Source organism: Homarus americanus, unplaced genomic scaffold, assembly GCF_018991925.1.
Source record: "Homarus americanus isolate GMGI-L3 unplaced genomic scaffold, GMGI_Hamer_2.0 scaffold18703, whole genome shotgun sequence".
Lineage (NCBI taxonomy): Eukaryota > Metazoa > Arthropoda > Malacostraca > Decapoda > Nephropidae > Homarus > Homarus americanus.
Window position 1 is genome coordinate 1,595,182 of NW_024749779.1, and position 23,408 is coordinate 1,618,589.

The 23,408-nt window shown below is 38.7% G+C and overlaps 2 protein-coding genes across 5 annotated transcripts in view; both read left to right on the top strand.

The window, feature by feature from the left end:
• LOC121853751 (mucin-5AC-like) overlaps positions 1-23,408 on the top strand; it is an 89,282-nt gene that overhangs the window by 28,162 nt on the left and 37,712 nt on the right. For 3 of the 4 annotated variants that reach the window (XM_042348098.1, XM_042348097.1, XM_042348096.1), the window contains exon 2: positions 17,627-18,055. The exons of the other annotated variant lie outside the window; for it this stretch is intronic. In XM_042348098.1, the coding sequence (XP_042204032.1) occupies positions 18,008-18,055 (48 nt within the window). In that variant the 5' untranslated portion in view covers positions 17,627-18,007. The remainder of the gene's footprint in view (positions 1-17,626; positions 18,056-23,408) is intronic. 4 annotated transcript variants of the gene reach the window in all.
• LOC121853815 (probable DNA-directed RNA polymerase subunit delta) lies at positions 7,410-7,751 on the top strand. The gene has a single exon (XM_042348190.1). It carries the CDS (start codon positions 7,410-7,412, stop codon positions 7,749-7,751), a length of 342 nt encoding a protein of 113 aa, XP_042204124.1.

Below are 23,408 nucleotides of genomic sequence, written 5' to 3' on the forward strand. Positions count from 1 at the left end.
GAGAGAGAGAGAGAGAGAGAGAGAGAGAGAGAGAGAGAGAGAGAGAGAGAGAGAGAGAGAGAGAGAGAGAGAGAGAGAGAGAGAGAGAGAGAGAGAGAGAGAGAGAGAGAGAGGTAAAAGCAAAACAAAAAGATTTAATAATTATCATCGCCGCAAAATACTTGGGTTAATAAAACCTTTTTAATTAAACCATTTTACGCGAGAATGACTCATCCGCAGAACTAACCAGAAGTAAAATAAAGAGTTGTAGCACGAGCAACAACAACATTATAACGAGAGAGAGAGAGAGAGAGAGAGAGAGAGAGAGAGAGAGAGAGAGAGAGAGAGAGAGAGAGAGAGAGAGAGAGAGAGAGAGAGAGAGAGAGAAAGAGAGAGAGAGAGAGAGAGGGGGGGGGCTATCATATTAGCCACGAGACGGAGGCGGCTGGTAAGTTAGTGGGAGCAGCCACACAGCCGGTCGTCGAGCCGTGAGTCAACATGGTACTTGGTCTGAGGGCTAAACATCTTAAACTTGTTTAATGAGGACCTGAGGGCCAATCAGTTAATCATGTTGTTTAACGAAGACCTGAGGACGAAATAACTTAAATCCTTTTGTTTAACGCAGATCCTAGAGCTGTTGTTCAACGAGTACCTGAGGGGTGGTAGACGAGGAGGGTAGACAAGAGGTAGAGGGAGGGGGGGGAGGATCTTGCCCTTCTCAGTTCGTTTATCACAGTGATAAGATCTATAAGACATACAAATGTAGACAGAATACATATACAATATTGAGGGGCATAGCTCATAATTAACAAAGGTCATCATGGAGGCAGAACGCATAATGAACGAGCAAAAACTAACAACTGATCTAGTGTGAGTCCGTGGATCTTAACCTACCTTAGCGTATCTCTTCCAAACTACACTGCCATAGTTAATCCGACGACATAAAGTCACGTTTACGGCGAAACTTTCCTCGTCATCCCCATTCTCCTCACCCTGGCCCCTGACACCGATGATAACACAAATATTGACTTCATGTTATCATATACTGAAGATAACCTGAATCAGAATGAAACTTCCCCAGGTAAAAACTCCCAGCCCAAAATCTGTTACAGGATAGTTACAACGCTGAAGATAACGTATGTGCCGTAGAGGAAGAATGGGTGAACTAGAACAAAAATGGAACAAGGACGCAAATAGACCACGCCACAACACGGTGGAGAATCGCTGGGAGTCATTATGTGGGCTGATCCTGCCCTGGGCGAGCACAACAAAGCAACTATGGCGTCAGCGAAGAAGATCGATAGTCTGGATAGTGAGAACTTTTAACACAAAAGACGCCAGGTCGATCTTCTTTCTAATGGAGGCTATTGTGTCTCCTCCACTACAGTCTTGTTATACACTGACAACACCTTTTAAGGAGAGTAACATTGGAGAGTGTACCAAAAAAAAAAAATAATAATAATTGTTTACTGTTAATGTTGCTTCGGTTCTTCAGAAACTGTAGGTGGTCCTTCAGAACGATCTATCCTGACTTGAACGTCGACAGAACAAAAAACAAAAATAATAATATTCGTAAGAAATTATTTGTAACTGGAGTAAAAAATTACAGTAAAATGCTATTAAAATCATAAAAAATGTATTGAAGTCAGACAATTTGATTTGGCATACGTAGAGCAGTTTTTAATGCAACTAAGAATACAGTGTAAGAATTATGTGCCCTGGACTTTCTAGCATCTCTCGGCAACTATACCAAGCATCAACAGGAGGAAAGAAGGTCTGTTGTCTAAATAGAACTTAAGAATTTTAATTTGAATATAAAAATAATCTTTCAGGCTACGGATCTTACACAGGTGAGGTAAATCGTATATTGGCAGGAAATCGAATATGACGAAGATATTTATTTATTTTTGAATATTGCATAAAAGGAGAAATAATACTGGACATGGTTGTATTAGCTAAAATAGGGTGGACTTCTAATGATGACTTAGCTATTGGTCAAAATAATGGTATTACAACCTGCAAAGTTAAGAACAATCTAGCGCTAGCATTGTGGTGGGAGTGAAAAGACGCTGTTAAGAAAGCAACCATGGGTAAGCGACAGAAAGTAAATACACCAATGAAAGTAAAATACCTTGTAATTTTACGACGAAAACAACAATTAAGTAGATTTACTAAGATAAAGAAAGCAAAATATGTGAAACAGAGAAACGACTAAACTATTTACTTCTACAGAGAAAACCCCGGCCGAGGAAGGGTAGGCTACAGAATATGGTAATTAACGCCATTGTCTACCTTTACTAATTAAAAAAAGAATAAAAAAATATATAATTACAAAACGGGACTAAACAATGTGTCAGTAAAAATGGTAAACATACGTGAAATAAGCAGATGGAATAGATAAATAATGTGTTTAAGGAAGAGCATTTTGAAAGGGAGAGGGAAGATGAGTTACGTAAGGTAAAGCATTCATTAAATAGGACAAAGAAAATAGTCAGTGAGTTACTTAAAGCAGGTAGTACCGTCGGTAAATAAGGTAACACAGTCTTTTAGGTTACATATAACACAGCCGGGGAGTTACGTGTAAGGCAGTCAGGTAATGTAAGCAGTCGGTGACGGAACTCAACAAACTGTAGGAAATTCACTGAGGCTTAAAATACTTTCCATTGAACCTACTTATAAAAGGCTATTCTTCCCTGTAAATTAAAGTATACATTAATAAACCAGTAACTCGGGAAAAAAAAGTGAAATAAGACGGCAAGTTGTAAAATACGTCATCCAGGAAGCACATGTTGTAAAAGAAGAAAGAAACAAATAAATAAGGAAAAAACGTAAAATAACACTGTATAAATGATTAAAGATTATTATGTTGATAAAGTTTATTTTTTAAGATATCAAGAGTTCATTTTAGTGTTGATACTTGAGGATTAAACAAATGAATAAAGCATATTGAGTAAGTAAGTGGAGCAAATAAGTAAGAGAGAGTGAAAATAAGTGAAATAAATAAGCAGGGGTAGATGATAAAATATTTCGTCCGGGAAGCGTATTTTTGTAAAGGAAGGAGGTCGTTTTTGTGAGAGGTCTTTTGTCTTACGCCACATTCACAGCCAGGTGAGACAATGGCCCGACGCACTTGACCTTACTGTGAGGACCTGTGTACAAGGGGTTGAGACGCGGGACTGTGTACAAGGGGTGTGAGACGAGGGACTTGTACAAGGGGCGTGTGAGAGAGACGGGGACCTGTGTACAAGGGGCGTGTGAGAGAGACGGGGACCTGTGTACAAGGGGCGTGTGAGAGAGACGGGGACCTGTGTACAAGGGGCGTGTGAGAGAGACGGGGACCTGTGTACAAGGGGTGTGAAACAGAGACGGGAGGAGACCTGTGTACAAGAGGTGTGAGAGAGAGACGGGGACCTGTGTACAAGGGGTGAGAGAGAGAGAGAGAGAGAGAGAGAGAGAGAGAGAGAGAGAGAGAGAGAGAGAGAGAGAGAGAGAGAGAGAGAGAGGTTACAAAGGGGATGAGATAGATATCAAAGTGTGAAAGACGTGGCAAATAGTAACACAGACAAAACAAACAAGACGACAACAACTGGACAATAAAGAAAAAAGCGAAAGTAAAATAAATGCAAGATTAGGCAGAAGAGAGAATAATGATGGAGACTTTTGCAAGTCTTTTACATGAATATTCAGTTATTTCGTAATTAAACTTTCGTTACCCAGCCTTATATGCAACGTTTGCTGTATAATGGACCAAAGTTTGCCAAGCCGCAGCTCTATTGGCGCTGCTCGAGTGCTCCAGAATGACTATAAGGGACTAACTAGCTTGTCAAACTGCACATCCATCACCTCCAAATGAGTCTTTTTAACTTGGATTAATCAGGATAACAGCAAAAGTTCTCTAGGAATAATTGTAACAGATGAAGTTGCATGGCTTCGTCAGAGGGTCAGGCATGAAGAATGTATCCATAAGGAAAATGAAAAAATAGAAAACGTTAAATTATGGGAAGAAAAAAAAAAAAAAATATATATATATATATATATATATATATATATATATATATATATATATATATATATATATATATATATATATATATATATATATATATATATATATATATATATATATATATATATATATTTAGTAAATTAAAAATGCTTCGTACTTCCCTAAAATTTTGGTGGGTCTAAAACACAAAGTATAAATTGCAGTCTTATGGAGAAACTTGTTCAAGTTTTTCACTCTCCAAAGGTGATGGTAGAGTTACGCAGCATCTATACCAAGATTTTTGTTTTTTCACAACAAATTAAGTAAAAGAATTTTTTTGCTTTTTTTTCAGAAATTCTCTTTCTCCACCATTTACGTACCTGCAGATAATACCAGCAAGACTCGTACACTGTTACTAGATCAAGAAGCCACTCGTAAATAATAACATTCCAGCGAATGTCCGACGGAAAAACTCAGCATCAGGCGGTCTACAGTACACAAATGCCAAATTTTCGAAATCTGACGAATATAATTTTAGAGTACGGAAGGAAAACAGACGGAGGCCCAACGGCAAATTTCAGCTGATGACTTGATCACAATTAACTTATCCACGGAATTTTAGTAATAACGAAACAGAATATACTGAATCTTTCTAACTGGCGAGGAAACTAAGAAAACTTGGGAGTATTGAATAATTTCATCGTAAAGCAAAAAATAAATTTTCGGTCATAAAACTCATGTTGCTATTGGTCTGTGACTCCTATGAGAACTTTAAGTCGTAACATCTACAAGAAATACCTGGTCTACATATTCAATATTCTTAAAGCTGCCTACAAATACACACACACACACACAGTCGGCGAAGGTTTCTTGACCAGTTGAGACAGTCTAAGCTGGCGAACGCAGACGGATTAAAACTTTGCTGAACATTTCCTTCGCACCCGCAGTAACTAAAGTCGAAGGGGCCGTCCGCTCCTTCCTCACACCCGAGAGTCCTCCCTCCCTGCCTGAACCATCTCTCCCTGTATCTCTCGCCTCCCTCCTCCTGCCTGAATCATCTCTCCCTGTGTCTCTTGCTTCTCTCCTTCTGCTTGAACCTTCTCTCCCTGTGTCTCGCTTCCCTCATGCCTAAATCATCTCTCCGTGTCTCGCTTCTGCTGGAATTTTTTTTCTCCATGTTAATATATCTATTTAAATGATTTTTCCGAGCCTCGCAGCTGCAGAATAATCTCTCCGATGCATCGTTCCAGCTTTGAAAATCTTCAAGAATCTCCCACCAGCCCGTAAAGACTCCCGTGTAAAGTTCTACCTCTAGCAGTCACCCCGAGTCTTGCTACGGCGTAAACAGTTTTTTCCGTGTACTGCTCCATCTTTTAGAGTCTTCCAGAGTTTTGTATCTGCTTTGAAATGTTTCTCCAGCTTCATGCTCTTTAATAAACAGTTTTTCCGGTGTTTCCAAATGTCTCTCCATCGTCTTGCTCCTCCTTGAAAAGTCACCAACGTCTTGCTTGTACTTCAAGTCTCCCTATCGCTTTGTTCGTTCTTAAAATCTCTCTCCAGCATCCTCTTTTGCACCATTAGTTTTTCCGGTGTTATGATCCAGCGGCAAAAGCTTTTACACAGTCCTGCTCTTACCTCAAGATTAAGATTTACTTTTAGTGACTTCACATCCCACATCCCCACTATCTACACATCATCTCCCACATCCCCACTATCATCACTTCACATCCCACATCCCCACTATCCACACTTCACATCCCACATCCCCACTATTTACACATCATCTCTCACATCCCCACTATCCACACTTCACATCCCCACTATCTACACATCATCTCCCACATCCCCACTATCATCACTTCACATCCCACATCCCCACTATCCACACTTCACATCCCACATCCCCACTATCCACACTTCACATCCCACAACCCCACTATCCACACTTCACATCCCACATCCCCACTATCTACACATCATCTCCCACATCCCCACTATCTACACATCATCTCCCACATCCCCACTATCTACACATCATCTCCCACATCCCCACTATCTACACATCATCTCCCACATCCCCACTATCTACACATCATCTCCCACATCCCACTATCTAAAGCACATCATCTCCCACATCCCCACCATTCACACATCATCTCCCCACATCCCCACCATTCACATCAATCTCCCACATCCCCACCCAACAGCTACTTCCATCCTACATCCCCACCATCTGCCACATCATTCCCCACATCCCCACCATCTACACACATCATCTCCCACATCCCCCACCATCTACACATCATCTCCCACACATCCCCACCATTTGCCACATCATCTCCCACATCCCCACTATCTACACATCATCTCCCACATCCCCACTATCATCACTTCACATCCCACATCCCCACTATCTACACATCATCTCCCACATCCCCACTATCATCACTTCACATCCTACATCCCCACTATCTCCACATCATCTCCCACATCCCCACTATCTACACATCATCTCCCACATCCCCACTATCTATACATCATCTCCCACATCCCCTAAATTTTCATCTACACCATCATCTCCCAGATCCCCACCATCATTTATCACATCCTGCTGAACCCCACCCATCTGCGCAGTCATCTCCCACATCCCCACTATCTACACATCATCTCCCCACATCCCCACCATCTACACATCACCCCACATCCCCACCATTCACACATCATCTCCCACATCCCCACCATCTACACAATCATCTCCCACATCCCCACCATCATCACCAACATCCTACATCCCCACCATCTACACACTCACATCCCCACCATTCACATCATCTCCCCACATCCCCACCATCTACACATCATCTCCACATCCCCACCATCTACACATCATTCCCACATCCCACTACTTTCATTATCACATCCTACATCCCCATCATTCAGCACATCATCTCCCACATCCCCACCATTCACACATCATCTCCTCATATCCCCACCATTCACATCAGTCTCCCACATCCCCACTATCCACACATCATCTCCCACATCCCCACTATCATCACTTCACATCCTACATCCCCACTATCTACACATCATCTCCCACATCCCCACTATCTACACATCATCTCCCACATCCCCACTATCATCACTTCACATCCTACATCCCCACTATCTACACATCATCTCCCACATCCCCACTATCTACACATCATCTCCCACATCCCCACTATCTACACATCATCTCCCACATCCCCACTATCTACACATCATCTCCCACATCCCCACTATCATCACTTCACATCCCCACTATTGTCTCCACTACAGAAGTTTTCTATTGACAAAGTTCCAACCATAGTACTATATAATGTAACACCTTTTCATAAAAACTGGTCAAATTTGAAGTTGTATACCTACTGACCCCAGACACATTTTGGTAAAAAGGTTCAAAATGACTGATACTCTGTCTGGCTCCCTCAAGAGGAAGTGGTCTGAAGACCTCTCAGATGAAGGCGAAGAGGCGGAGAAGCGACCTTGTCTAGATGGAACAGGGCTGATGGATTCGCCTGAGCATGAAAAGGTAAAGGAGTTAGATGACACGGATGAAAGTGAAGATGATGTCTCACCTGAGAGTGATGAAGATTTTTATGGGGAAATGTTAGAATACGAATTCTTGGACAGCAGTGTTAGCAGTGATGATGTAGATGGATGGTTCAAGTCAGATGAGAGCGATGGATCTGAATCAGATGAGAGTGAAGGATCTGAGTCAGATGAGAGCGAAGAGTCTGCATAGGAGTGAAGACAAGAAATCGACGAAGGAGGTGGACAAGCGGTCAAACTACGAAGAAAAGACTAAGTGGGTTGAGAACAGGGATGTCAGATGTACCATAAGCTTCATGACCAACACTCCAGCCATCTCATGGTCAAATCGGCCAAACCGTTTTTATTTTGCAAAATTCGGCCAAATCTTTTTGGATGGGCAACATACATATATTGTTTCTCACTAGCGATTTTTTATTTTTTTTATTTATTTATAGTACTTTATTATTATTATTATTATTGTTGTTGTTGTTACCTGTATCATTATTATTATATTTTATTTTTAATTGTGTATTTTTATTATAAATTCTATTTACTGTAAATTAATTATTATTATCTCTCTCTCTCTCTCTCTCTCTCTCTGTATATATATATATATATATATATATATATATATATATATATATATATATATATATATATATATATATATATATATATATATATATATATATATATATATATATATATATATATATGCATGTATGTATGTGTGTATATATATGTATATATATATGCTATATATATATATATATATATATATATATATATATATATATATTTCATGTAGATCTACAATGAAAACGTGGATAAGATAAATCTTGATAAAATCACACGGGAAAAGGGAAACAACGGAGCACCTTAGCTTTCGTCTTTATTAAAGACATCTTCAGAGGCAACTTGATTACATGGACAGAGAGAGGCTTAAATATACAGGGTGACCTTAAAAACATGAGGTCAGGTCATAATGATGTCATCCACTAATCCCCACACCAACACACACGTAGTTTCCATAAATATGGTTTTTAAAATTGGATTGGTCGGCGTGGTCCTGTGGAGTGGCCTCCCAGATCCCCAGACCTTAACCCACTTGATTTTTACCTTTGGGGGCATTTGAAGGCCATGGTGTATGAGGAAAAGATACAAAACATAAATCATCTCAAGCAACGTATCACCAACGCCATTACAAGCATAACTCCAGCTGTGCTTGAACGTGTTCTTCAGCAGTGGAGGACACGCATTGAAGAGTGTTTTCAACAGAATGGTAGTCATGTAGAGCATATTATATAAATAAAAATGGATTTTCATATAAAAAGGTTTATTTTCCTATGTATGAAAATTTATGGGACACCCTGTATATATATATATATGTGTGTGTGTGTGCGTGTGTCCTGCACGATTTTGTTGAATTTGAAACGGAAAAAGCGGTGGTGTGTTACGTTACTGTCCATCGATTTGTTCAATAGAGGTTTCCAGGAGCGACTGATTGAAGGACGCTCGCCCTAGGCGACCACTCCACCCGTCGGCATAAGCCTGACAGATTCTTGAGTTATTTTTGACTGAGTTACTTATCTCTTTATTTCCCTTACCTGCATAAGGTCCCCACTTCACCTTCTTTCTCCACCCCAAAAAATAATCATGTTTCCTAATAACGCAGCTTAGGGTCAATTATTCTTAATCAATAATTTACCAAAAATAGGGCTATGAAAACACACAAATTGTGAATATGATGGAGTCTACCATTATGGCGGGGAAAGAAGAAACATAACCATGAGAGTTGGATGCTTCCTTGTGATCCTGAGAGATGGTCACTGACCTAGTTACTAAAATGTAGTCAGTTTTTATACTAAAGGACCTGGAAGAATTGCTGAAGTTTTTATAAGCCATGATCGATAGCTATAGTTATTATATCTTTACTATCAACAGGACTTCCCTCAATCGGTGAGCCTCTTTCAGTGCCCTACACAGCTTAAGGAAAAGGAGAATGCGGTAATAAACACAGGCTGATAGTGGACCCGGCAGTGGCAGTGAGAGAGAAAAAAAGCAACTACAGAAAATAAAACTTACGATGCACAAAACAGAAAAATTAGTATATGTAAATAGAAATAATCAAGAGAAAACAAATAACAGGAATAGATTGATAACAAACAAGATAAATAACCAAAAGTAAACAGAGAAGTACATAAAATAGAATATAAAAGACGCGATAAAATCACTCGTCTTTCACCGAGGGAGAATTTTTCGAACCCTGCTGCTCCAGTTTGGGGGAAAATAAGATAAACCCAATTGTCCTGAGACGATAAGGAGAGCGTGGAGTGGTCAGAACCTTTGATGGTCTGACCAGAACCTTCAATGATCTGGCCAGAACCTTCGATGGAGTGGACCAGAACCTTCGATGATCTGGCCAGAACCTTCGATGGAGTGGACCAGAACCTTCGATGGAGTGGACCAGAACCTTCAATGATCTGGCCAGAACCTTCGATGGAGTGGACCAGAACCTTCGATGGAGTGGACCAGAACCTTCGATGATCTGGCCAGAACCTTCGATGGAGTGGACTAGAACCTTCGATGATCTGACCAGAAACTTTGATAATCTGGTCCGAACCTTTGGTGGCCTGGCCAGAACATATGACAAGCAAAACATAACGAAACAGGACGCAGTTAATAAAAAGTTTTAGCATCCGGTCACAGTTACTGTTAGATTGGCCTCGCTGTCTGTTGTGATCCTCAGTGGAGCGGGAAAGTGCTCAAGGGCGACATAAATGCTCTCTCTCTCTCTCTCTCTCTCTCGCTATTGCAAGAATCTGTTCCATTTCGTCTGTTCCTTTGTGTGTGCATGGGTCTTCTGTACCATATAGTTGTATTTCTAAACGTAAGTAGCGTAAGTTCTTCTTCTTATTTTTATTATTATTATTATTATTATTATTATTATTATTATCATCATTATTAGCGCTTTAGATATAATTTTTTTTTCTTATTATTATTATTATTATTATTATTATTATTATTATTATTATTATTATTATTATTAGCGTGACTGAGGTGAATCCTGCCAATATATTCCTTCCCTGTGTACAACTCTTGCTACATTAAACATAGGATAAAACCTCAATTTTATTTTTATTAATATTATTTTTTCATTGTAATCTCAAGGTGATAATTTATTTTCTGACACATGGTAGAACTTATTTAAGACTAGTACCACGATTTCAAACACATGTTCAGTATTTATCCCAGAAAATTACACTCGTGTTGTTCAATGAATCGTAATGTAGAGTGAACCCTTAGCCACACAAGACGTAAAGGTTCAAATAACGTTTTTAATTCATTTCTCACTGGGTACTCTATACAAATTCTTATAACATGAGTGGAGAAGTTTTCGATAAGTTCTCTTGAATTTCAGGCGATTTGGTGGTGAGAAATAAGAGATAGGTTCTTTAGGACGGCAATGAAAAGTGAGAATCTTAGACAAGGATTCACTTGAAAATCTCTAGAAGATATCAAAGGAGGACGCTTGGTAAAAAGGGAGGAGGAGGCGAACAATGTGTGTGTGAGAGAGAGATTTCAAATTATTTTTGTTATGGTGGTGGAAAGTGAGGGAAGGAAAGTGAAGAAACGTTTCTGAGAGAGAGAGAGAGAGAATGGATGAAGACATAAAAATACTAAAACATAAAGAGGAAGACATAAAAGGATAACACAAAAGGTGATACAAAATAATGACTATAGAGATAAATAAAGATTAACAAAGAAAGAGAGAACGTGGTAAAGCAGATAAATGATTACATTACAAAAGTTAATTAAGACATTCATGAGATTTGAAAATGGATGAATAAATAAGAAAACGTATTTCACTATTCGAGGAAGAGATGTAATTTTTTAAATGATAAAAAGAATAAACCCGTGACATGTAAGAGATTAAGAGAGCTTCCGGAAAAATCACCTGTGCTCAATATTTTCTAAAATTTTGTTATGATGTTACGGAAAAGAACAAATAATATTTATTACGTATATAAAAATCCCGTCATAGCCATGTTTTCATTCGGTTACATAAAATGTGTAAATTATCTGTCTATTTATAACTCTAAACTGTAACTTAATCTACAACAACCAACATTTTCATCAAAATTGGTGCAAAATTTTTCCTCTATGATTCTCGCACTGAGGTAAAAAATTCATTGAAAAGGAATGATGTGGGAACTGCCTGTCACACTGGGCCAGTTTCTATGAATATATTTATCCCGACACAATAGTGTGGGAGTGTACACTATATACACAGGCATATATATATATATATATATATATATATATATATATATATATATATATATATATATATATATATATATATATATTTCATGTAGCTCCACAATGAAAACGTGGATAAGATAAATCTTGATATGGAAACAAAGACCTTAGCTTTCGTCTTTATTCAGTTGCCTCTGAAGATGTCTTGAATAAACAAGCTAAGGTAATGATATATATATATATATATATATATATATATATATATATATATATATATATATATATATATATATATATATGTATATATATATAGTTGAACGACTTTTTTTTCAATCTTCTAACACGTCATAGGCAATCAAGTAGACCATCAAAATAAATATAAATGCATAGTTTCATAGTAACCTTACTTCACTTGACCTAACCTAATCATCTATTTTAGGAGTAAATAACGTTTTAAATTAAGCAAAACAAATTTTACTATATACGAATGAATTTCCATTACACTGTAGCAATAAAAAAAAAATATGCCTATCTTGTAAAAAAGTTACTTGCTTTTTAAAGCTTAATTGGAGATTTTCTATTTAGATAGATAGAGAGATAGATCGATAGATTCAGGTAATCATCACCGCCATTCTAAAAATACTCGTCTATCCAGTTTGCCGTTCGTAAAAATCGGAGAGGTCGATAGTGAGCAGTAAGCAGAAATGGATTGGCTTTGCCTTTTAAGGGTCCAAGACACACTGTCTCTAAGTCCTATTGTGACGTTGAATTGGAGAGGTATTTTGGTCTTTTGAGACACAGTAGTGTGACATTGTTGTATCCCGGAGAGTTTTTCTTGACTTAATCAGCTGATTGGCTTTGTGTTTGTTTTTCTTCTCACGTAAGAGACTGTGTGTGTGTGTGTGTGTGTGTGTGTGTGTGTGTGTGCCTCGACAGTTGTACCTGTAAAACTGACTCACTCTTCCCGACCCTTGTATCTCTCTCTCTCTCTCTCTCTCTCTCTTCTTACTTCATTCTACGAGATTTCTCTTTTTCTATATTTTATCCATTCTATTGTGCTTACTTCATTCTTCCCTTCACAATACCACCATCCCGTCATGCTTTCATATCATCATACAGTTTTCACCTCATTTTATTCATTATGTCTTCATCGAATCATGCGGACATCTCATCATGTTTCTCATCATTTTCCATTTAACATTATATTTATATTTATTCATATCATAATACGTCCATGTCATCATATCTTCATGTCATCATACATCCATGTCATCATACCTCCATATCATCATGTCATCATACCTTCATATCATACCTTCATGTAATCATACCCCACGTCATCATACCTTCATGTCATCATACCTTCATGTAATCATACCCTCACGTCATCATACCTTCATGTCATCATACCTTAATGTCATCTTATCTTCATGTCATATCTTGATGCCATCATACATTCACGTCATCATACCTTCATGTCATACCTTCATAACATCATACCTTCATGTCATCATACTTTCATGTCATCATTCCTTCATGTCATCATACCTTCATGTCATCATTCCTTCATGTCATCATAACTTCATGTCATACCTTCATAACATCATACCTTCATGCCATCGTACTTTCATGTCATCATTCCTTCATGTCATCATATCTTCATGTCATCATACCTCCATGCTATCATACCTTCGTGTCATCATACTTTCATGTCATCATTCCTTCATGTCACCATACTTTCATGTCATCATTCCTTCATGTCATCATACCTTCATGTCATACCTTCATAACATCATACCTTCATGTCATCATACTTTCATGTCATCATACCTTCATGTCATCATACTTTCGTCATCATACCTTCATGTCATCATACCTTCATGTCATCATTCCTTCATGTCATCATAACTTCATGTCATACCTTCATAACATCATACCTTCATGCCATCATACTTTCATGTCATCATTCCTTCATGTCATCATATCTTCATGTCATCATACCTCCATGCTATCATACCTTCGTGTCATCATACTTTCATGTCATCATTCCTTCATGTCACCATACTTTCATGTCATCATTCCTTCATGTCATCATACCTTCATGTCATACATTCATAACATCATACCTTCATGTCATCATACTTTCATGTCATCATACCTTCATGTCATCATACTTTCGTCATCATACCTTCATGTCATCATACCTTCATGTCATCATACCTCCATGCTATCATACCTTCGTGTCATCATAATTTTGTTATTGTTGCTTTATGTTTCCTTATTTTCACGTCATTATATCATCATATCACCCCACACCCCAGCCAGTCACTCACTCTCCCTCCACACCACCCCGTCACTCACTCTCCCTCCACACTACCCCGTCACTCACTCTCCCTCCACACCAGCCCGTCACTCACTCCTCCACACCACCTCGTCGCCCACTCCTCCACACCACCTCGTCACCCACTTTCTCTCCACACTACCGTCACTCACTCTCCTTCCACACCTGACCGTCACTCACTGTCTACCACGCACCTTGTTGTGCCCATCTTCTCCCTCTTCCAATCTCTGGTAATTAATCCTCCATCTCCTCTATTGGCGTCACCTGCCTCTCACCACCCATGTTACCTCCACCTCTTCCTTGTCTGTCCCCCACCTTATTATCTCGTCCTCCTTCACACCTCTTATTTATCCATGTTTATTCTTTATTTATTTCATTTACCTTCTTTTCGTAGGTTATCCCTCTGCCACCATTCTGTATTTGTAATTCTCGACTTTAAACCTATATCTGCATTTAATTTTTGTTTTCGTCATTCTATATACAATCCCTTTGCTCTTAATTAATTCTTTAACGTGGAGTGATATAACCTCACAAAGGTTTTATAACAATTAGATAAGGTTTTACGAAACATTACGGTCGTACTTTTTTAATGTTCAAAATTAACCATGGCACACAGCATACTGTTCCCTTTACTCTACAAAATGGTAAAAATGGAAAATTATTGCGACATTGTAAAAACTAGACTGGACTGGACAGCCACCAATAATTGTTACGGGTATCGACAGGTGGGTTTGGGAAAGTATCCACTACCGGCAGTGTTGGCGCCACACGCACACGTAACACAAGAGTTGGTGTGATGCTGCATGAACGTGTTTATCATCAGTACTTCCTACTAGTCTGGTTTACAAAGTATGTTTACATATTTCTAGCCTTTTTTTTCGTTGGGTGAGACATACGAGTAAATTTATTATAAGGAAATGGTCGTCGAGGGTTCTGTAGAAATGTTTAAGTGGGATAGCCAAAAGAATGACAGCCACAAGCTGCATCTGTTATATCAGTTATACTAACTCAAGTTGTAACTAATTCTTTGCACGGTCGGTCGTATTGGTTGATGATTGATTTTTGTCGTGAGTTTTAACCGGAAGTCTAATAGAATCCAATATATTATGAAATCCCATATTTTTCTTTCCAATGGATACTTAAATTTATCGCCCAAACTTGGAATGCCAATGCAGCAATAATCATTTGTTCGATATTACCTCGCTTAAGTTGCCAATACTTTGTGAGAAGCCGCTTACCAAAAAAGATTTCTCAGTGAGTGAGACAATCATTGGAACTTATGAAGTTGGTTGACACATTATATCTGGACACAATTTACACACAAGGTGGAATGATATACGGAAACAATACTTCGTAGCACACAAGACAACAATGAGAAAAAACTCTTGAGTGTGAAGTGGAATTATTTACAATTTACTTACATGTAGCAAGCCTCGCTCTCAGGGGCCCCGGGGAAGAGTGTAAGATTTTATTATTATTATTATTATTATTATTATTATTATTATTATTATTATTAATCTGCGTCTTCCTTGAGTTGCACCGACTCCAGTATATAGCAACTAATTTGTCTCTTGATTCTTTTATATGAACGAACTGCCTTTTTTGTAAACTTAATTATCCATTCTCCTAAAATATGAAGAATAAGAAGCTCTTGTACCAGATAACATGGTATTAATGAAGTGAATAACCAACTCAAGATGAGGATACAATATAACTGGTACGTGTGTAAACGACTGAATGAACTGCGACTCAGTTACTTAGTCCCTGTACAAAACTTCACGGACATTCTGTATACTATACCAACCAATTATTCGCTCGATTTCAGTTGTTATGTACAGTTTTACCCGTGTTAGTTCGGTGACATAAGTTGATTGTTGGGAATTAGGTGAACATAACGTTAAAGGATACGAGAACGAGGATTATTATTTAGCTTGTAACCTATTCTGCCAATCCTGAGTAATATTAATGTTGGCAATATATATGTAATTGTTTTTAACCACCCTCTGAAGTTCTTTTGTACAACCAACCCATATTATCTCCTAGTCATGCCCCCACACCATCTCCTAGTTATGCCACTGACATCATCTCCTAGCCATGCCCCTACACCATCCCCGAGTCATGCCACCCACACCATCCCCTAGCTATGCCACCCACACCATCTAGCTATGTCACCCATCTACTTATCCAGTAATATTTGCTGATAACTATGGTCATGTTGCCATTAATCTACTATTCTGTCATCAAAGCCTTCCACCCAGTCACTTCTCCATCTCCCCCTCCGCCACTCTGCTCTATCCTACCGCTTCTTCTGCTCCTTCACATCCCTCCCCATCCCTTTCTTTCCCTTCCTTTCACTTTGTTGCCACATTGTCAACCAGACCTTTTCCTCTACCACCACTGTACCCTGCCACCTCTCCTCCTCCTCCTCCTCTACCACCACTACAACCACTCTTCCTCTACCACCACTACTACCTACTACCACTTTTCCTCTATCACCATTCTCCTCTGCCACTTTTCTTTCCTGACACACCCCCTCTTCCCTGCCAATGTGCCAACCCTCTCCCCTCTCTCCCCCGTTCTATCTCCCGCTGAACCATCCAGTGATCCACGTAACGACATTATCCCGTCGTCCACAGAGCGTGGCTGTGTTTATTTGCTCAGTGCGGGAGCCAAAATATTATTTCAACATTATCGTCAACATTAACACAAGCTGCAACACGGTGGGCCAGCGCCATATTGGTACCCGCCGTATTTAAATAAGCCAAAGTGAAACAAAAGTATACAGCGTTATAAACTAGTAAAAAAAAAATTGTTTGGACGTTCAGCCTGAAAAAAAATATAAATCACCCAGAATAGGTTTTCTCTCCAGTCGATTTATTGCTAAAGTTTTTGAAAACAACGATTGAAAACAAATTTAAATGCTCTCAAATTTCCTTTCTCTGTTTGACTATTATGCTTTTACTTCCTATGCTGGGGACACAAGTATGAATACTAAAATAGAACGCTAACTTATTTTTAGGCGTGGAAAGGGAGAACCGACAAATATATATATGTATGTATTTTGCCGAGCCCTCTCTCCATAACACAGTGCATTACCCCACCCACTGTACTGCCAACCAAAACACGATACATTTACACCACACACAATGCTGCCAACTAGACCACTGTCCAATGAATAGAACACAAACTCGCGAAAGAGAAGGATGATGATGATAACGATAAAAACACCGAATGAATTAAATAGCCGTAATCATTAACGCCAAAAACTACTGGAAAATTATCTTAAATCATCAAACTTTTATGTATGTTCTATATGATGTTTGATTTAAATATACAACTCGTTCAAAAACTTTTAAATAATCCTGTAAAATTTCACCCAAAATTTCAAGAAGACGATTTAGTCTACTTCTTCGTAGTTGGTATATTAAGTTTTAAGTTATAAAAGGCCAATGGCAATATGCTAATGATTTTCTGTCCTTCAGGGAACATCGATCTCAGGACCAAAGGATTTGTTCAGCTTGCTCCAAACAACAATGAAGCCTAGAGTCTCCAACAACCACATTTTAAAAGGCTCTCAACCCAAGTAAAAACAAAACAAAAACATTACAAACATTTCGAAATACCAGACAAAAACATTTTAAAGGACAGAACCAGGACGGTAAACACGAAGAATAATTTAACTGAGAATCTGAATCTGTTAGAAATGTAAAAAAAAAATGACTGAAGGAATTTACACAGTAACCAAGACACACATTCCTTTGAGCCGCCTCAGACACGCCAACTAAGATTCTCCCTATTTGGCCGCCTCCCACCCCTACACGCCACGCCCACGCACCTGACAAGATGAATGGGCGTGGAAGGACATGATCGATGTTGTCTCATCAGAATTCGCCATAGAAAATTATGCTCAGGTAAATAATGATTATTCAGTCACTATGGAATAAGATGGAAAAATGTTTTAACATCCTTATGGTATCCTAAAGAACTGTGAGTGTGTGTGTGTGCGTGAGTGTGTGTGTGCGTGTTCTTGGCTGTTTTGGAGCTGATGCACGATGTAGCGACTGTTGTCTGTAGTAGCGATTTATAATAGTTCTTGATCATAATATTTAACTCGTAACATGTTCTTTTCTTTTAATTTACTTACAGCTGCTGGTGGCGATTTTTATTTTTGTTTTAAGTATTTTCTTCATGCACGATGTGGGGGGTACAAAGTTTAATCGTCCTGTTGCACATTACTGACGGGCACTGAGCGTCGTGTTTGTATCGTTAACGTAAATGTACTGTGTGCATGTTCGAGTTAGGCGTGGTGACATCAGTGTTGTGGGGCGGAAGGTGGTGGCTGGGAATGACTGAGGCTCATGCAACGAGAGTGTGTGTGTGTGTGTGTGTGTGTGTGTGTTTGCCTCTCGCTCACTGCCCTCTAGGACACACATGTATTATTTGTAAAACTCTTGGAATATCAGGGAACAAGAACAAAATGTTTGTAAGTGATGATTTATGTATCTGATTGTATAATTGTGTAATCAATCTAAATGATAAGTGATGGGTGTTCATGGAGATATATCCTTATATGAAGAAAATTAGCTTCTTAAACGGATGTACTAAAAATAGGTGAGTAATATTATCGCCACACCTGTGAAATTTGGGATAGAAATTGTGTATATAAATATTAAGTTTCTCAGCAGCAGCACTTTGTATAAGCCTGTAAACAGCGAGGCATAAGCCTGCACTAAGTACAACGACTTTTGTTGCTTCACTTTGTATATACGAGTTCCGCATATCATCAGCATGCATCACGGCCTGGGTGTGGGGAAGAAAATACTGTATCTTGTGAGCATATTGCAGCATTAAATCAAGGCGTTATGCGGGATTCTTTGTTGCTTTATCTGTTAAACTCTCTACCGAGACGTTAAAATTTTTCACAAAAACAGCATGCTTAGTTACCCATGACTAAAGAGGCTCACCCGCGTACAGGCAAACACTCGCGCTAGCCTACGTGAGTTAACGCGATAACGCAGGTATTAAAACACATGTCTGTGCTAACTTCTGTGAATAACGAGACTATCATAAGTAAAGGTTGCTGCTCTAAAACACCAATCCAAACACCAATACCAACCCCCCCCCCTCACACACACACACACACTCTCTTAAACACTCAACGAACACAAACATTGGATATATTAACTGAGCTCTTGAAGGACCTGATCATATTGAACACACAACTAGTAAGGAACCGAGGAACAACGTTGATTACTCATCTAGGTAAACAGTCGAGATTCTCAGGTGAGAATTAAGTCCCGCTAGCCAGTTTATGTTGTATATAAAGTTGCAGTTGGAGTATATAGCTCTGTTTGGTACCCAAGTTCATACGAAAACAAAATTAGATAAAAATCACAGAAGCTCATATGAAGAATTATTTTTGGTCATGACAAAAGTTACTCGAATTCTTTTCAAACCCTAAACTTACAGTCACTTTACACGAGTTGGAAAATTCTGTAATTTTGCGTATGTAGAACAGTGGTATCTAAGCCTAGTGCCATGCAATACTAACTGCCCATCGCAAATCCCACCCATAGCTGCAATCCGAGTCACTCATGACTGCCAATCCCGCGAGGTTATGGGATTAACTACTACATGAGGTCAATAATACCTTATATACCATAACTACTTAACGATGAAATGTAACACCTGGGTCGATTATCCCTGACCATAATATTATCATGTGATTGTTTAGAATATGACACTATCATATGTTGACATATTTCTTCTAATGGCTCACTTGTTGTCTAATTCTTGACCCCAGTGTCATAGTAGTAAATGTTTTAGCAACAACTTAGATACAAATTTTGTGGAGTTTGACCAATTTACTGTTAAAATCAGTATTTCTAGTTTCTTTCTTTACCACATGACGCAATATAACGAATTACAGAAGGTTTTATTTGATGAGCCATTTTTCAAAGTTTAACCCGGCGCCTTGTCATGTTCAATATGAGACCTAGATATATGCAGTATGTACTATGGTAGGGTAGGGGGTGTACAGTAGTTAGAGATTGGCCATCGTCGCATCAGGGCCGGGTGGCGGTGAAAAAGATCTGAAACATCCAACTTTTACGGCATTTTTGTTGTTATGGTGTATTGAGTTATTTGCAGTACAGTGTTAGTGCATGCTGTGCCTTCCTCATAATTAAACTAGAACAATTTATTTGTGATGAGAAAATATAATTGCAGACTTAATAACCACACCCTCTAGAATGCAACGCTGCACCTACCCCACCCTCCCATTCATCGTTTCCCTCCTTGCTGTCTGCTGAATTCTTTTTGTCCGCAACTGTACATAATTTTCATAAATAAAAGATAAATTATTATTACTGAACACACACACACACACACACACACACACACACACACACACACACACACACACACACACGAAAACCACAGCTTCCACGCTAGACTTGATCCTTAGTCATGTGACGGACATATACGATGACGTCATTGTGCAGCCACCATTAGTAAGTGAGCCGCCATGGGGTGTCATGTTTTTACCTCAGTAATAACGCTCCGCCACACCAAGTTTGACAAAATTTAGGCTCGTCGACACATTTCGTCCAATAGATAGCGGACGAACCATAAGATAAAATTTATTCTGAATTGACAACACTATCACCTAATGGGTCTTGCCTATTCCCCCTCCCGGAGCGAACTCCTACTCGGATTACGCCCCTTGTGACTTTTACAAAGTATATTCTTTGTATTAGTAAATGTTCATCTTTGCGGACATAGTTAAACATACATAAGTATAGGTCAAAATGTATAAATAAACAGCAAGTGTATTTATTGTTTGGATTCCTTATTAATCCTTACTATTAAAGTGAAGTAGCATTACATTAATATTTACATATTTACACCCCCCGCCCCCCCAAACAACAGATAGCATTACATGCATGTTGTTACTCGAAATATGTATTTACATTATACCATGAATGCTGTTAATTACAAAACAGTATTGTGTTCATAGTTCATTAAAATAATACGTTCGGCTTACATGTTAAAATTATGTAATTTAAGAGTTCCATTTTGGTTTTCTTTACATGTCTCTTTTTAAGACCAATGAGATGTTTCATTTTATCAGGGTCGCTATTACACAATCAAAATTACCTAGTGAAAACTGTGCACTTTTTTTTAGGTTTTTTAATTTTCATATAAAAATAATAAATATTATATGGATACAATTATCTTTGAACACTATGCATTGCCTTTACAGATACTTTATTTTTTTCAACTTCTACCAATGTTTTGCAATTATTTGTATACATGTTATGCCGTGAGTAAATATTTCGTGTAATAACATGCAAGTAATTTTACCTTCATTCTTTGTAAAAAATGTAAATACACTATTAATTTAATGTTACTTCCCAGTAATAACATAATTATGCTAGAAATGTGTGCACTGAAACATACTACGTATCGCTTATTTGTCTGTGTTTATCCATAATTATGTCTCCAGAGAAATACATATTACTAAAACAAACCATGCCACTGAGTGTGTGTGTGTGTGTGTGTGTGTGTGTGTGTGTGTGTGTGTGTGTGTGTGTGTGTGTGTGTGTGTGTGTGTGTGTGTGTGTGTGTGTGTGTGTGTGTGTGTGTGTGTGTGTGAGTGTTTTAGCCAGATACACAATATAATTTGTCAGACAATAAAAGCCTCTCTGATACATCACCACCACGTGCGTTCTACGACCAAAAAACATGTGTGAAGTTTGATGATAAACCACGGATTACTGAGCGTCTCAAGATGATGATGAAACAAAGACCGTGAGCTTACAAGAGAGGCAACACAGGACAGGTAACGGGACCTTTACGTTGAGATCACGGACAGATACGTCACGACAAATAGCAGGTTGCCCGGGAAACACAACCTTCAAGGGTACGAAGCAAGCAGTGTGCACCCGTTTATTATATCGTCGTTGAAAAGATACACCTGGAGAGTGTCATTCGTGAGCTGCGAAGATAACTATGACGCAGCGTTCGCCACAAGATCCTGTTTCACTGTTAACTTTTCAGCCCTCCCTTACACCCCCCAGACTGAGAGAATACAGATTAATCATTAACTGAAGGAAATTTAAGTTGACAAATTATCATCACCTGATTTAATAGCCTCCGGTATTTCCCAAATGTATAGGAAAAAAATACCACAATATTTTGCAGACACCTAAAGAAATGACTTGTACTTTAGGTATGATAGAGCAGTATTGGCCAACCTCTAACACTGACACCTACTACCATTCAGCACAAACTCCAGTGGTTATGTAACAAATCCACTGGTCAAGTTAAGATTCATGGACGAACAGCTACAGCAACTCAACGTCGACCCTTTATAATAAAACTTCCCTTTCATGAACTGTAGTGATTAGGGTCATGTTATGCTTTGTCAACATCGTCTTATTGTCTAGATATTCAACCGGTTGCCTTTATGACTTACACCGCCCTCACTTGTAATGGATGCGAGGCTGCAGTGTCTTATGTTATAATAGAGGTCTAGAACTGAGGCCCCTATTACATTGTATTCTATATTGTCGTGTAGCACATTGTGGTTTGAGATACAATATTGTGTCCAAACCTCAGCAATACACGTTATTATTATTATTATTATTATTATTGTCAGGGAAGGAAGGAAGGAGGGAGGGAGGAGCACTTCATTCACTTCATGTTCGCATTTCGCCAGTGTCACATCCATGAAAAATAAATGTTAACAAACACCCACAAATTATGAAATGTAGCACACGTACAGTGGATCTGCCTGGGAAACAAGGTCTAGTTCACATCACAAGATTGCTCGACATAACCAGTAATTTTCTTCTTTCAACTACAGCAGTGGTTCTCAACCTTGTTTGCCCCATGCACCCCTTTCACCATATGTCAGAATGTCATTCCCCCCTCTTTTCCAAGATTGTCTGCCTCAAAAAGTGCATTCCAAATAATATGCATATAATACTGAAAATCCTTTATTTTTTCCATATTAGTATCAGTTCCCCTGAAAACCTGAGGGAGGAAATTCCCCTGGTTGAGAACCCTGAACTACAGTATCAAAGTTTTTGCTACGTCTCCAGCTCTATGAATACCAGTTATAACTGACTGACTGACTGACTAAGTAACTGGCCCAGTCATATAAGAGGATTTAGCGCGGTTGAGTCGTTGCCAACAGCTTATGTAATTACGTACAAGACGCTGCAATTAACATTATGAAGGTCGATTGATAATTATGGT

Coding starts and splice junctions, on each gene's coding strand:
- LOC121853815 (XM_042348190.1), top strand. CDS start 7,410: ATGACTGATACTCTGTCTGGCTCCCTCAAGAGGAAGTGGTCTGAAGAC.